Raw genomic sequence first — 16,923 nt, 5'->3', positions numbered from 1 at the left:
AATTCCATCCTTCGCCACTGCTGTGTAGTATTCCCGCATTCGACACTGGATCTGGGGTATCCATTAGCAAGACTCGTCTCCATACTTTCGAATGAAGCACCTCGTTTCTGATGCCTTGTAATTAAAACTATAGTGTTAATCCTTTCAGATCATTAACCTTTTAATAGAAATAAAATCGTCTGTGTCGTGACCTTATATTTTCATTTCAGTATTTTTTTAATAATATTCGCTAAGCTAGGGTAACGAGCTCAAGCTTTTATAACTCCAGAGCAGCTGAATGAATCTGCATCAAATTTGGCACAGGGACGGATGGTATTCCGACGAAAACAGTATCTACGTGGGTGAAACTGCAAGGCAAAGCTTACGTTAAATAAGCTATCAATTATATTATCTTGTTTCATCAAAAGTTTTAATCCTGACCATTTACTAAAAAAGAAAATATATATTTTTTTAAAACTCGCACAAAATTTTAAGATCCTTGGTATACCTAGTGAATAAGTGTTTTATACCTACTTTTAGGGCTATATTTGTACTAATATTCTGTTTTCTATTCTACGAAGAATTTTCTATATTGTTATTACTATCTACTATAAATGTTTCGAGATAGGTTTACTGTGCGGATTGAGTTCAAATTTTCCAATTTATATTGAAACGAAATCATTAATGAATTAAGTACTTTTACTATTATATGTATAACAAAGGGAAGGAAAGGCAATTATTACATTAGAGAACTACCTATTCAATAGCTAGCAAAACCTTTAAACCCCTTTTGTCTTATTATTATGTAAAATTGGTTTTTTTTTCATTTACTTTCTACTTCATTTGATGTAATAACCTCGAGAGTTTACATGTTCCTGTTCTGCTCAAGAATGTATGCGCAATTGCGCATGTGCAAGTATCCCTCGGGATATCATCGATTGTCTACAGTTACTTAGCCTTCTACCCGAGAGTATTTAGGTCAAGGCCTACTTTGCTACTAATATGTGCCTCTTTGACGCATATTAGGAAAATGAGAAAAGGTAGCGCTTTTGTGCACCTAATAAAGAAATAAAAGACTTTTTCATTCGTTTATATTTAATAAACAAAGTGCAATTCAGAGTATTAACCCTAACAATTGAACAAATTACGGGGACAAACATCGCCCCAACGCCGGCGTGGATGCGGTGCATTACCCCACTATCCAATACAAATATAGTTGCACCAAACAAGGAGGTGCCTAATGCACCTCATCCGCCGCCCGGCTCTCCCCGGCCTCGACGACTCAGGAGAACTCGTTATATAACAATAAATAAACAAAGGGATGATGGAAAACACTGGCACATAATCACATTCGTTCCGCAACTTCCAAAGGAACGCCCGTGATTATTTCGAAGCGGTACCTCGAACAAGAAAAACAGAATTTCCAGGAGGCCCGCGAGGGTACAATCGTTTCGACTGAATGTACCCGCGCAGCTCCAAATAACAATTATATGTTTTTCTTTTAAGAGGCTCACAATGTTTTCGGTAAATTATTCTTAAGTAGACAAATTTTTAAATGACTTATAAAAGGTTGGGTGAGATGACAGCAGTAACACATTTTCACGAAAAAATTTCGGGGGCCATATTATAAAATAACATCTTTATGAGACTTTAAGTCGTCATAGGTAACCCAATTGAGGTCTATAGATTTATAGAAAATCGATATATCGAATTCTGTGGCGCCGTTACGGAGACGCCAACATAACAACGAGATAAACACACGTTTTTGTTGATCAATAAAATGAATGGATGACATGAATCAACTGATGGATGTACATTAGAAGTATGGTTATATTTCGGTTGATATATTCGCTGATTGAGAAACTTTAAAAAGCTACAATATTTCAGTATTAGGTATGATCGTATCGAAAGAAGTACAAGGTACAAATGTGATATCACCATGTAATGTAATGTAATTATTTGTATACGTTAATCCGAAAGACCCGAGTATGATTTTAATAAAATAATATTTTAACTACAACTTTTAACGAACGTTTTATTAAGCTATAGCTTTGGATATTTTACCATTTATAACAATATCGACCCGTTCACAACGAGGCCCGTTCACAACCTGTACCAATTGAATCAACATTGTTTGTAAACTTCTATACTAGCTACTGACACAAATACATCTGAAAATAAACTCAGGGATCATAACCACGATTCACGGAATCGAATAAGAAGGGAACGAAGGGCCATTGCTTCACCGCCCAAATCCTAAACTGTACATAAATTTCAAGATTCGAGAGAGATATAACAAAGAGTTAAATGTTAAACGCGACAGGTTGATCAACGGTAAGAAGGAAGACGTTTTTGTGCTACGATTTTTGAAATTGACCATAGTCGTAGATCATGGCCTGAATGGCGACTATTCTAGCGTGGATCACTATAAGCCTTGCCATCAACGCCGTTTCGGCGCCGTGAGTCACTTATCGCAACCATAACAATTTATATAATTACTTTTCTGTACAAAATACAGATTATTATGCGTAAAATCACTTTTTTTACAACAGAAAGTATTCGCTTGTTTTTGTGCATATCAATGATTGCTGCGTGAGACAGAATTCAGTTCTCTGTGTAAAACACCAGTCGTTCAATTTCGGAAGAGCATAGACTGAGCCGCTGAAAGAGAGGCCTCAGAAATAAAAGAACGAGATACAGGATAGGCAGTATTTGTTTCAATGCGTAGGGATGGCAGTCAGCGGTAACTTATCTCTATAGGGGGGGGCGGGCGGCGAGGCGGGCGGCGGCAACTTCTTCGCCGCGGCTTCGACGCTCGCACCGCTTCACACATCACAACTTAATATATATTCGCGGTATCACAGAACGTTACGCAGGCGCAGCCGCAGGCGGGCGGCTCGCTACGACACCATAATGTGCGGTGCGGACAGCAGCACGGCTAGCGTGGCAATGATTGTGAACAGGGTAAAGATAATAAGGCACAGTCTGTCCACGACCATGGCAGCGAATTTCCAGTCGCGCGAAACGTCCGCGTCTTCATCATCTTTGCGCATCTGTAATGATTCAATTCGTTTAGTTCCTTGTTAACTTAGGGACTAGGAGAGACTTGATTCTGTGTACAGACCTGATCTGTGATGACTCGAATCTCTTTTAGTATGAGTGAGAGCTCGTAGTCGACACCGAAACAGCTGTGTGCCGCTAGTCCCGCACCATTCTCTTCGCCACTCCTGCAAAAGCATCGCTCTATAACCCTCTGAATATCATTGCGTCCTACTCTACAGGTTATCGGCAGAGGAACGTAGGGCGCTACGGGAGTTATGCTGATCGATGCGATAGAAAAAAGACCCAAGACCCAAGATTATAAAGTTTGATACAAGTACCTATAGTTATGAAGAATCTAAGATGTGAATTTAGATGAATTCATTTTTGATGTTTTTCAAGCTGTTAGGGCCGGGTTGAACTGCGGATCGTTCGAGGCGGGTTGTAGTATTGTAACCGTGCTATTTACGGCGAGTAGTGTTCGTGTAGATCGTCGAGGGACCTGTAGTATCGGCAGCAAGGCGGCTGCTGCGCGTGAGTGTGCCGGAAGTCGTCGTCGATGTCGAGCACGTTAGCGAGGAGCGACTTGGACGAGCGCTCGCGCAACTCCAGGTCGGGCGGCGGCGGCGCGCGCGCCGGCGGCGGCGTGGTAGCCGAGCCGGGTCGCGACATGCGGAGGATCCACGGCAGCCAGTACAGAAACACGCATCGAATCTGTTAACAAAACCCTCGTAAATATTACTTCTAATCAATTTTAGTAGCGACCTCAGGGATAGTGTTAGACCAGAGTCTGTAGATATGTAGCACGTCGATTCTCTTTCTACAAATGCTTCGAAAACTATGCGATTGATTGCAAGATTTGTAGTCAATGTGACGTAGGTAATATTAAAATAAATAACTTTTAGAAACTTTCGATGTATTGCACTTTTTAAAATGTTTTTTTATTTGCTCATAAGGCCGCTATTGCTTGTACATATTAACTGAGTTTAACGAGTCAATATTTTCTTTACTCTTTGACTACAATCCCACCTGATGATAAGTGATGACACAATATAAGATGGAAGCGGACTAACTTGTTAGGAGTAGGATGAAACGTAATACGTACCCAGTCGCTCATCTCATGGGTATCTGCATGCCTGTGGTGGTAGTTGAGGATAAGGATGGTGGAGACCACCGAAGAAGCCACCATAAACATGATACAGTTGAAGTAAGTGCCCAACAGCGGTACAGCGTCTGACGTGGCGGGCATCGTCTCCGCTACCATGTTTAGAAACACTGTCAGCGACAATAGAATTGTGACACCTGTAAGTAATATACAAATAATAGAATCTACATATATATGTACATTATACATATATCTACTCGTAATATTTAAAATTATCGTGTCACGCTGTTAGTTACTAAACTCCTCCTGAAACGCCGGCTGGACTGATTTTTATGAAATTTTGTGTTACATACTTAGGGTAGGTTTAATGATAAGGGTCGTCCACTCCAATTTTTTATGGGCAAAACAACGTGGGTCTTCTAGTATATTTATTTACATATTATAAAACAAAATCCTCCGCTACTGTCTGTTCGTAATAATCTTGAATACTACTAAACGGATTTTCATGTAGTTTTCACACAGAGGGATTCATGAGGAAGATTTAAGTATATAGATTGCGTAAATTAGTGGAAATATGACAACAATTATTTGAATTGTCGGAAAAATCAAGCCGCCTGGGATATTTTCATTCAGAACGCTGCCAAATCCCTTCGAGTTATTAGATAAACAATGTTTGGTGGAATATTTAAACGCGTATTTAGAAAGGTTGCGGGAGAAGTCACGAGCGAGAGTCGTAAGTTATATAAAAACATAATTAATTAAAATAATTTAAAGTGATTTTACCTAATGAAAGTTTTTCGCCGGAGTCGGGTGGTAAAGTAAATCCCAATAAAGCCATCGAGGCTATAAGCACACACGGGACAATCAGATTGAAAAAGTAGTATAAAGTTTTCCGTCTAATCACCACCGCAAAAGTAATATCGATGTACGGTTCGGGGCAACAGTTGTAGTAGATCTCGTTACGCTTGCCTGGTACTCCTGTTAACAAACCAAACATAATACAGAAACACAATATCACAATCCCCTGAAACTAAACTTCTTACAAATACTGGGTTTAAAAAAAATGTTCACTGTAATTAATTTGCAAGCCACTAAAAAGTTGGAAGTGCATGCCCTGGACCGGACTCGAACCCACACCCTCCGGAATCGTAGGCAGAGGTCATATCCAATGGGCTATCACGTCCTCAAAGAAAATAAGAAGAAATTAAATATCACGTGTCTCAAACGGTGAAGGAAACCTGCATACCAGAGAATTTTCTTAATTCTCTGCATGTGTAAATTCTGCCAATCCGCATTGGGCCAGCGTGGTAGATTATTGGCCTAACCCCTCTCATTCTGAGAGGAGACTCGACCTCAGCAGTGAGATGAATATGGGTTGATAATAATGAATTAATTTGCTACCAGTATCACTAGATTACAATAAGAAACTTTCTGTAGGCACTATAGGTGTTTATTGAAATAATTAGAGAGAATAAATATTTCAGTACCTATTAATTCCCATTCTCCGTTAGTTACAAAACTGCTTATATCACCACCACCTTCGTCTTGTAATTGAAGATCTAGCTGTAAAGTAAAATACAAAATGTACTAAATGCTTTTATTATTTAGATCGTAATTTAATTTGTTAAAACACATAATGTATTTAATTAGCAATCGTTTGATCGGAATATTTTCAACAATTAGGAATATATAGTCCTACTAAACGTATTTGTGCGTAAAAGGAAAACTGACTGACTGACATCAACTAAGAGTACTGAAGATAGACATTTTATATAGAAACTAAAAAGGATTTTTAGAATTTTCATCTCTAATCTTAGATGGGTATAATCTGTTTATGTAAGTATGTTCCTTGAAGTTTGGAGTTTTGTGGTTGTCTTGTAGATAAAATACAAGGGCTATTTTTCACAGCAAATATTTAATTTAAGTACTTAGATATAATACTACTACCTTGTTATTGTTTTAGATACTTACTTGATAACCATCATAAGTCCAGCTGCCAAATTTCATTTCGCATCTTTGATCGTCGAATGGAAACCACGTGATGTCTATTTTGCAAGTACTTTTAAATATTCCAGGTGGTACGTAAAGACAAGAACCGTTGTTTCGCACTACTACGTTTGTGGGGTAGGTGCTGTCAAATCCTTCATCCGCACTGCGTAAATGAAAAAAAAACATACATACAACCTCCTCCTTTTTGGAAGACGGTTAAAAAACCTTCGGAAGTTAGGTAATTGAATGCTGAATTTAATGCGGACTTTGTACCGATTGCCGTATACTATGTTCTTTGGCTCTGCAGCGTGAATCGTTTGACAGATCGACATCTATGAAGTAGCTACACTACGATTTTATAGGTTAAAGTTCTAGGAGTCTTCATTACTAGCGTGCAAGCTACAGGGAATGAAAAATTATAAGAGAAGGGATGTACAGTATAACTTGGCGGGCTTAGACTGTCTTTAATCATCAGATGTTAATGATAATGACGGGACGGCATATCGATGACGAGGCACGAGGACGCCGTCAACTTTTCAACCCCAAGATAAGAATTTGTACTAAAAATTTTCATAGCCCTGCAGTAGGTCTAAAAAGTGCGCCACGACATGTCCCGTGAATACAAAATGTCGAAGTCAAAGTCCGTCTTCCGTTGAGTTTTGACGAAAGAAGCTGGAACTTGACAACTCCGTCGTTATTGGTCGACTTCTTTTTTTTCTCACGAGATTATGTCGTAGACGCATGCTAGGCCAACAGAACTCGACACCTCATGATCCAAAGACACATATGCAGCCAATGGATCAACGAGGCAATTGTAGATGTAACCAAAAATTTTATACTATTAGATAGTCAATAGTCAATATTCATTTATTTCAATATTATCCCCGTATTACTACGGGAACGGGAACCACGTTGGTAAAACCGCGCGGCGTCAGCTAGTACTTTTATAGTTACAAAAAGGCCTTACCTGTTGTACATAAGAACATCTGGTTTCCATAGTCTGTGGGGCGGTACTCTTAAATCTTTGACCCCGCCGAAATCCGAAGTGTTCCACCTCAAGTTCATATCATTCCATTCCTGTGCACGGTAAAGACAATTAATATTACCCATTTGAAAGTATACTAAAATTGTGGACAAACAAATGTATACAATCGGGAAATATTCATTGATTTTGTAAATAATTAATACACTTATATCCTTTGAGAACATGACGTATTTCGTTTTACTACGGTACATATTTTTTATTTCACTTGATTACAGGAATGTTGTCTAAAATTGAAATTGTCAAAGACTAGACCATTAGGTATTTTTTTTTTACAAACACAATCAAAAGATCGCCGTAATTGGCAACACAGGGAAAGATTTTGCAGATTCCTTTAAGACAATTTTTATTTTAGACTTAATATCAACTTATATTTTAATTTAAAATTTGGTTAGCTTTTTCATTTCATAACAAAAAATTTAATTTCAGTTTATTGCCCTAATACTTACTAGTTTAAGCCAGATGTTAGTTATTAGTAGCTGGTTCTTTTCATCCTGCGAAGAAATATTTAATTAAAGATATTTAGTTCTGGTTTTTTATTTTTTTGGTTTTAATAACGAATGGGAGTTAAGCTTAATTAATATCCTTTCTCTCTTCTATTAAAAGGTTTTTTAATTTTAATTTTAATATAAGCATAGCTTGTTATACACACATAAGCATTTCAAGATACTACTACTATATTTCTCTGAGGAACAGTTACAGTTGCCACTTTACGTGACATGAGGGTAGTTGAAAATCCATAAAATAGGTGCTTTCTATATGGGATCTTGTTAACAAAGGTGATTTTATGGAATATATATAAGTGAGGGAGAGATATATAGACAAATTACGAATATATTTACATAATAGGCTACAATTGCATGAACATAAAGCTGGACGATTAAAGACTTTGATCTGTAAAGATAGGCGTCCACATATCTGCATCGTAAATGTCAGGTGCATTGCATTAAACGGATTTATAATTTGACGGTAGATTTGTGCGATCCGTACGAGGCGGATCACTTTTTTGACTTTCTATACAATGAATACTACGATCCGTTTGTTGGGATGCGTCTGTTACTTACGATGCGGATTTGTGGACGCCTACCATTAAGGTGCCTTCGTTGATATCAAAGCTACTACAACTGCAGCTTATGGCACTCGGGAAATGGATGATTTAACAACAGAAACAAATACAACAACAGTTTACCACGTCTATGATCTGCATGAGCGTAAGGCCGAAGGAGAGCTGAAGCGGGTCGCTCTCGTTAACCACTGGTCTCTCCAGCACGTTGTAATGGTCCAGCAGATGGTGTAGCAGCCTCTTTTCGTGCTGGCCACAGCGAACCTCTAAGAGAGACATTCAACATCATCTTCTAATACCTGCTTAAAATACAAAATGATTCTGGAATGGTGACATCGCACCGGAAAGCGCAGTCTTGGTCGACCCCCCACTAGGTGGATTGAGGATATCAAGCGGGTTGCAGTGATCCGCTTCATGCTGGCGGCTCGAGACGGTTTTGTTTGGAAGTCCATGCAAGAGGCCTGTCTTTCGTTAATGATGAATAATGAATACAAAATGATTCCTGATTGACTCACGCAACAACGCAACGCACAACGAAGACCACTAAGCTTATAAAGCTGAATTATGGATATGGTATATGTTTATTTTCTAACAACAACAATAATAATAATACGAACAATTTTTTTTTTCATTGGCCAAATAAAGAGGTCAGGGCTTAAAAAAGAGCTTAAAAAATGCAAAACATGTATTTTGAAATAAAATTAATGAACATATACTCGTAATTACCCATTTCAGTAGTTTTCTTGGTCATGATGTTACAGCATTAGCAGTATAGCTAAGAGTATTTTTCATTGAATTTATCGACCTAGTTTATTAAAATTTAAAGTAGATAATTATCATTATCAAGCCATATTCGACTCACTATTGAGCACGAGTCTTATTCTTACTTTATTTTTTTTTCATTTTAAAATACAATATTTTCAGTTCACATCCCTTTATTACCTTAATATAACATAGTATAGCACTAGATAAATGAAAAATAAAATGGTGCTGGTACTTCTAAATACATAAAACTTAAAGGTGACCGACTGATATAGTGATCTATCGACGCACAGCCCAAACCACTGAACGGATCGGGCTGAAATTTGGCATACAGGTAGATGTTATGACGTAAGCATCCGCTAAGAAAGGATTATAATCAATACTACCCCCAAGGGGATAAAATAGGGGATGAAAGTTCGTATGAAACTTTTTCATTTTTGCGGCAATTTGGCTGAAATTTGGAATGAAAATAGATTTTACTCAGGATTAACACGTAGACATCATCCCGGAAAAATCCATGGTTCCCGCGGGATTTGTGAAAAACTGAATTCCACGCGGACGATGTCGCGGGCGCTCGCTAGTGTTTAAATAAATTGCAAACGTTTCAAGTACTTTTTCATAGAAACATGTCCTAAAACAAAACTATTCCAAAATAATTATACAGTATAAATTCTCGTTTCAGCTTTTTCTAATAATAACAGAATATAAATAAAATGGTAGACAACAAGTATATTATCTCGCTGGAGCTTTAAAAATCTCATATCCTTTGCCTCAGAGTTATCCTACTGTGGCACATGATATTAAAGCCGTTTTCGGATTGAGCCAATATCGTCGACGTACCTACTAGTACCATGTCGATGATGAAAATTTGAGAATATTGTAAAATGTACGCGAATTTCTCGATTAAATTTAAACTGAAGATTTTTTTCGTAAAATATGGCATACACACTTTTTGATCTTTTTGTAACTTGTAAACTTTCAAGCCTTATTTCACCACTTAAGAGGTTTAATTTTAAAAATTTTTGAATCACATTATATTTCGTATTTTTTTCATGATTTATGACAAAAAAAAATATTCTAAAAATAAAGGATTTTCCATACAAACTTACAACCCCTATTAAACCCCCCTATTAAGCGAAAATAAAATAAGAAGGGGGTGAAACCTTCTTATTTTATTTTCGCAATAAAGAGTATCCTATATCCTTCTCCATATTATGGTCTTAAACTGTGCCAAGTTTCATTTGAATTTATTCAGTAGTTTCAGCGTGATAAAAAAAACCATAAATATTAAAAATTTAAAAATATTAAAAATATTAAATAAAAAAAAAAATGTTTTTGGGTTGAGTAGTTTAACAAAAATTTTTAAAATATCTTCAATGTACAGAATGTACAGAATTTGTATTATCAGTATAGATCTTAGATGGCGCTGGCGTCCATTATACCACGGTAACGCATGGTGTTACAAATTGTATATGTAAAATCTCAAATTGCGAATAAATGCATAGAATTCGACCAGTTTTATTATAAGTATAGATAAGATATAGATATAAATAGATATAGATTTGTAAGATTCAGCTCCAAATCCTTGCATTTTACTATTATGGAGAGAGTTTATTCTCTTTTGTAAAAGAGAGACGTCTTGAAGACTTTTAGTCTTGAGCTTTGCTGGCCATCAAAAAAGGCTAATTATTATGAATTATTGACTAAAATGATGATAAAAATCTCTCTTAATACTTTTAGCAAATACGCATAATTATGTACGCCGTATTATTTAATGTACAGATTACCTCACATAAATAAGTACGAGTAGATTTATAGTAGAGTTATCATTTATTTTTTATTAGTGTTAAAAAATCTATTTATTTTTTATTAGTGTTAAAAATTTTCCCTGTCGTGAAAATTTAACATAATCGTTAATCGAAATTTATTATGTAAGTTATATCTGATACGAGACTTAAGAAGCGTGGAGTACCTAAGTATGACTATAAGACTTAAAAATTCCATTTTTTCATATGTATTAGTTTCATATGTAAATCGGGCAGTCTATGTTATGTAGTTACTAATCTCGTTTATCCTCTATACCAAAATTCGACTATATCGGTTAAGAAGCTTAGTCATAAACATGAAACATCCAGACTAACTTTTGCATTGACATTGTATGGAAGTAAAAGTATGGATTTGGCTCCGATTTTTTTCTGTTTTGACAGTGAATAAGGCCGTTAAATATAATCCAAGGAACGTTGACATCGATACTCGAGCATTCTCGCGAACTCTCGCGAACTCTCGTACTTGTTACGTTATCTGACGATAAACGCTCTCGAGATTGCCTCCAATAAAATGCCATCGCTTAAAAGCACATTCTTTTGTGTGGAATTTTCACCACTTATGTTTCGACGGGCAGAATCTTTCACGGTATTTCGGTACTCAACTAGGCGTTTGTGGGCGGGCTTACCGCTTAAATGTGCTAGACGTGGGCATTAAGCGTTCTACAAAAAGTAGACATGAACTACATCCGATTTCTTTTTCAAAAATGTTCATCGTAATGCTATAAATTTACTTTATATCTTCTATTACTTGTAGGCTTCTATTTATATATTCTGATTCTGGTTGTCAGCTTTATGTTTGTGTCAATTAAAAAATCCTAGAGAATATAGTTTGCCATATTAAGTAGGTACTAGCGGACGCGTACTAGCGGATGCGACTTCGTCCGCGTAAAAGTCGATGTAAACTTTCAACCCCTTCTAATAATAATATTTTCGCTAGTTATATATATATAATAAATAGGCCACTAAACATTTTACAAAATTATACACCTAAGTCAAAACGTAAACTTTAACCTTTAAACTTTAACCTTGAATTGTAGAATTTTGGAAAAATCATGAAATAATTTTTGTATTTTTCAGTAGTACGTCTAGCAATTTTTATAAATGTTGAAAAATGAAGAACTTTCCATACAAACTTTCAACCCCTATTTTTTTCTCTTCTGATTTATTTTCGAGACAAAAAGTATTCAAAAACAGGTCTTAAATCGTTCGGATTCGCATTATGGTCTCAAATCGTGGGATGTTTTATTTGAATTTATTAAGCCAAAAAATTTTTGGTTTCAGTATCGATTACTTAATGTCCAATAAAAAAATTCAAAATAACTTCCATGTATAGAATTGGACCTGTTACAGTTTTATTAAAAGTATCCCCTATGTAGGCACGTGGACGAATAAGAATAATGGTGTTAATTGATTATAAAACACGGCTAAAACTCACGTGATATTAGGTCGGAGTATGCCCGACTAGGGCCCCGTATGGGTTCGAAACTAGTCGGGCATACTCTGACCTAATATCACGTGAGTTTTAGCCGTGTTTCATAATCAATTAATATGAATAACACTCACGATAGTTTAAATTCTAAAATAATGGTGTTCGTTAGAAGCTTGTCCGGGGATGTTCTTACCTAATACCCTCATTCATTTCATTATTGGTATTGCTATGTTTTGTTGTGAAGTGTGTAAGAATTAGTACTAGTTCACTTAGATAATATATTAAACTGATGATATTCACCAGTAAGCACCGGATGACATTATTTCATTGAATCTCAATTCCGTATATGTCAACTAGCAAACGTCAAAGATAGTGAATTAGCATGCAGGATGTATGCCTCAGAAACCTATTTCAGATTATAAGTTAATTGATGATGCGATTCGTGAAATTGAGTTTTTCAGAAACCCACAGAAACTAATGATTTTCCGGGGTAAAAAGTAGTGTGTTCCAATGTATATTCTATTTCATCATTCAGTTATTTGGGTGACACAGTACCTAACAAATATACATATACAAACTTTCTCGTTTATAATATTGGTAAAATAACTGTACTAACATAGATTATTTTCATCCCGATATTCACATCCGGGTACAACTAGTTAACAAGTTATTTTTGATTCCTTTGATGGGCTTTTCATTTAGAAATTCCTTGCCTACAGCAATGCAGAGATGCCTTCAATCGTAATATACTCGTATATGATTTAGTTTAAATATGATGTGGTTCAATGCGTATTACAGGGTTTTTTTTTTATTTTTTATTCTATACAAGTTAGCCTCAGGTGAGATTGTAGTCAAGGACTACAATCTCACCTGATGGTAAGTGATGATGCAGTCTAAGATTGAAGCGGGCTAACTTGTTAGGAGGAGGATGAAAATCCACACCCCTTTCGGTTTCCACACGGCATCGTACCGGAACGCTAAATCGCTTGGCCGTACGTCTTTGCCGGTAGGATGGTAAATAGCCACGGTCGAAGCCTCCCACCAGCCAGAGCTGGACAAATTAAGAAAATCTTAATTTGCCCAGCCGGGGATCGAACCCAGGACTCCGTCTTGTAAATCCACTGCGCCACGGAGGCCGTCGATTTATAGCAATGAACCTACTTCGGTGAAATTAATTATTATAATAATATGTACCACAGAATACATATGTACAAGGCAATACCAAATAATGACCGCGCAAGTTGCTCTCAAGAGAATAGTGTAAAAGTCACGCGAAGTTAACGGGTTAAAATGGTCTAAAACATTAAATAATTAAACACTGGTCTACATTACATGTCTTTGTCATACGTTATATATCTACCTAGATATTATATAAGGTTTTTCGTGACTGTATTAAACAGAAATATATATCTACAATAGAACTAGATTACTTATGGAAGAATAAGAATAAATTATTTCATGCTCGAATACTAAGATAAGACTGTACTTGTAGGACAGCAACTAGGGTATGAGGCTAACTAGGTTTTGCCACGTGGTGAAATGAAACGAATTCTACTCATGTATATGCGAGTATCTACTAAATCTACATCTATATTACATTACTATTTCAATATAGTTCTGAGGTTAAATTAAAATAAGTATAATATATTTAAAAACAATGATGAAATTAATTTGTATGCCAGTTTATTAATTTTCATCACTCATAGCAAATGAATTAGCTTTCACTGTTTAAAAGCATCGATTTCAACTCGAAGTTTGAAGTCGAGCTAAATTTTGTCAGAGCACGTGCCACGTATAGCTAACGCGTAACGTGACAAAATCAAAGTATGGGCTGAAATGATGATGACTGTAAAGCCTCACTGGGTCCCCGTGTCTGGTCGGGGCCGCGCGGCTTGTGGTGGTGGTGGCGGTGCGGGCTACGGCGCTACGTACCCCTCGGCCACAGCAGGCCCAGCAGCAGCAGCACCGCGGGCGCCGCCTGCAGCGCGCGGCGCGCCCGGCCGGCCATGTCAGCGCCGCGAGCCCGCGCCGCACGCCGCGCCCGCGCGCCGCGCCATCTTCCCGATCCGCGACACCCGCGACACCGGCCCCCGCCTCCCGTAGCCGCACTCCCGCCCCTCTATTCCGATCCGTCGAATACGATCAGCTTAAAAAATAATTCTTTTACGGTTTTCATAAATCAAATCTTCTTCAGGACCGCTCGCCGACGGCCACGCGTGCCGTCCGACCCTCGAGCATCGCCGACTGCGCCGCCGCTGGGTCTGTGAGTTAGGTTGTGTTTTTGAGCATTGTTGTTCAGCGGAGTGCGGCCGACCGTGGGGCAGCGGAGCCGCCGGTGTGCGGACTGGCGGAGGCGCCGCCGTCGCGCAGCCGCGCCGCCGCCCATTCAGCGCCGCGCGCCTCCGCCAGGGCTGCCAGCGCTGTGGCAAAGCGAGCAAGAGGAGACATACTGACTAGTTGCAATATTACGTTCATGAAAGTACATGTACATTCGAAAAATACTGAAAGTACCCTCATTTCAAACAAAAAAGTAGACTTTTTAGAGAAATTAGATTTTATAATTGTCATAAAATATATTAAAGCTTACACACTATATTTATATTGAGGAGTTAAGTAGCATTTTATACAATGTAACGTGTGGTAACCCTACCGCCGTGCCGCCGCTTGCAGCATTGGGCTCGCACGCTCCACCGCCCGCACCTAAAACTCTTTCTCTCGTGCTCTATCTAATTATGCAAATTTTTGTACCTTTACAAAAGCTCTGAGCAATTGTTTTCATCAACAACTTGTATCAAACTTTTATCACAAATCAAGTAATTATTATAAATATGTTATCACTGCTGATATAGACTCACTTAAATGATTATATTCTTTTTCAAATTAACTCTAATTTTAAAAGTGTAATTAATGTAATACTACATATTTATGTAGGCCGAACCATCATCACTTAGTGCCAACTACAATGTACTAGTAGGTAGGTACTAGGTACTAGTAGGTACGATTATGTAGAAAATAAAATACCCATCAAGTTGAAGATTTCCTACTTTATTGCGTAAAAGCTCGCCTTGTGTTTTTTTTAAACAAATTATGTACCTACATATACGTAAGCCACGGTGCATTCATGTATTAAGAAATCATGTATGGAGCAAAAAAAATCGTAGGCCATATCCGTTCGCATCGGTCACGACATTAATGGGGTTAAGAATGAGATGAGCTTTCGAATTCCAGCGATTGCAATTTTGAGTGTTGAATTTTGTGGTTGTGTGTGCGGAGGGCGCGCGGGGAGGGATGCTGCGCGGAGTGCGATCAATGAGGGACACTGCCCTCTTCCTCGCTCCCTCCGCGCCCCGCACTGCAGCCTAGTGCCACGAACTGTCGACTTTACTAATTCGCACATTGACTCCGAAGAACGTCACTAAACTAATAAATTAACACATGCGACACTTGTGTATACCGTCCATTAATTATTTTATTAAATATCTATGTTTCATTCAATGACAATTTTTAGTATTTATGTCATCACTTATCAGACACCATCTATAAATTAAATATTAAAGTATAGAATTTATATTTTTTGTTTCATTTGATTATTGTCACGTTGTTTGTCCACGATGGACTCCTTAACTACTTAACCAAATTTAACACACCAATTTAAAGAATTGGCACACTGTGTGCAGTTTGATCCACCTTGAAAGACAGGATAGCTTAGAGGTAGGGTAGGGGTAGCGTTGGGTAGGGGTAGCGTAGAGGTACTGTAATGGCAGAGTACGTTTTAGGGTAGGGGTATGGTAGGTTTAGGGTAGGTTTTAGGATAGGAGTAGGAAGGAAGTAAGTGCACATAAGTCAAGATCAGATCAGAAGCGAGTCAATTTAGAAAATATGAAATCCTAAATTGACCTGGGCCTGTAGCCTTGTGGCATGTCGATTCTCTTTCTTCAAACGCTAACGCTTCGACACTAACAAAATGTATTGGAATGATAGAACTGATCGACAACTTGATCACGTGACCTGTAGATAGCAAATGTCATAATTTTCGAAGTGCTAGCGATTGTAGAAAGACAATCGACGTGCCATGTGGGTCCATGCATTGTGTTGGGAATCGAACCCAGGACCTCTCTTTTGACATCCAACGACAACTGCGCCAGAGAGGTCGTCAAAAATTTGTAAGTACGAAAATTTTACGAAACAACATTCTCAATATAACTAAACTAAACTAACTAACCTAAATGTTGTTTCGTTCGAACTGAAACAATGATGATGTCTGAAACAACATTTCAGACATCATCGTTATGATGTGTAATATATTTCTTAATTAGCATAATGTATTGCTAATTAAGATCCTAATGTCACAACACAATGGTATTACTCTGACACAGCAGTTCTTGGCGGAAACCATTTAGGCCCACTTGAGTGTACATTCGTGGTGAGGTCGGTAATAATTAATTGTATGTGATTTGGATGGAGAGTAGAACAAAGCTATACCCGGAGTTCACGATCCAGTTCTGCACTTATTGGGCGATAGAATATATTTGGTAAATGGTAAATGTCTAGGAGTAGATTGCGAAACTTGGTGAAAGCGTTCTATATGTAGGGTTGCTGCGTTTTTGAGATATGATGATGGGATATGAGTTGTGATAGATACATTTACATTTATTGAATAGGTTAATTAAAATGTTTTAACATTTAACA

General features: G+C 37.6%; 1 protein-coding gene across 2 annotated transcripts; it reads right to left on the bottom strand.

Annotated features, from left to right (window-relative positions):
* Positions 1-1,059: 1,059 nt before the first annotated feature.
* LOC112046890 (neuronal acetylcholine receptor subunit alpha-7) lies at positions 1,060-14,589 on the bottom strand. Of its 2 annotated transcripts, none has more exons than XM_024083728.2 (11): positions 14,167-14,589; positions 8,344-8,483; positions 7,604-7,648; positions 7,080-7,189; positions 6,095-6,275; positions 5,611-5,686; positions 4,907-5,101; positions 4,124-4,320; positions 3,488-3,732; positions 3,104-3,206; positions 1,060-3,032 (listed from the first exon to the last, which is right to left on the bottom strand). In XM_024083728.2, the coding sequence occupies exons 1-11, from the start codon at positions 14,240-14,242 to the stop codon at positions 2,880-2,882; spliced, it is 1,521 nt and encodes a 506-aa protein (XP_023939496.1). In that variant the 5' UTR covers positions 14,243-14,589; the 3' UTR covers positions 1,060-2,879. The 2 variants fall into 2 exon arrangements, with proteins under 2 accessions (XP_023939496.1, XP_023939497.1); XM_024083729.2 differs by having other exon boundaries at positions 3,521-3,732; positions 14,167-14,588.
* Between the last annotated feature and the right edge of the window lie 2,334 nt (positions 14,590-16,923).

This window comes from Bicyclus anynana, chromosome 1 (genome assembly GCF_947172395.1).
Source record: "Bicyclus anynana chromosome 1, ilBicAnyn1.1, whole genome shotgun sequence".
In the NCBI taxonomy this organism is placed as follows: Eukaryota; Metazoa; Arthropoda; class Insecta; order Lepidoptera; family Nymphalidae; genus Bicyclus; species Bicyclus anynana.
This window is presented reverse-complemented; position numbering and strand designations above follow the sequence as displayed.

Bases quoted from the DNA above. Each gene is read 5' to 3' on its own strand.
- LOC112046890 (XM_024083728.2), bottom strand. From the start codon at position 14,242: ATGGCCGGCCGGGCGCGCCGCGCGCTGCAGGCGGCGCCCGCGGTGCTG. The intron at 5,102-5,610 runs GTACTGAAATAT...GTTTGTTAACAG, and splicing joins CGGAGAATGGGAATTAATAG to GAGTACCAGGCAAGCGTAAC. The intron at 3,207-3,487 runs GTAAATAGCACG...ATGCTTTTGCAG, and splicing joins CTACACGAACACTACTCGCC to GAGTGGCGAAGAGAATGGTG.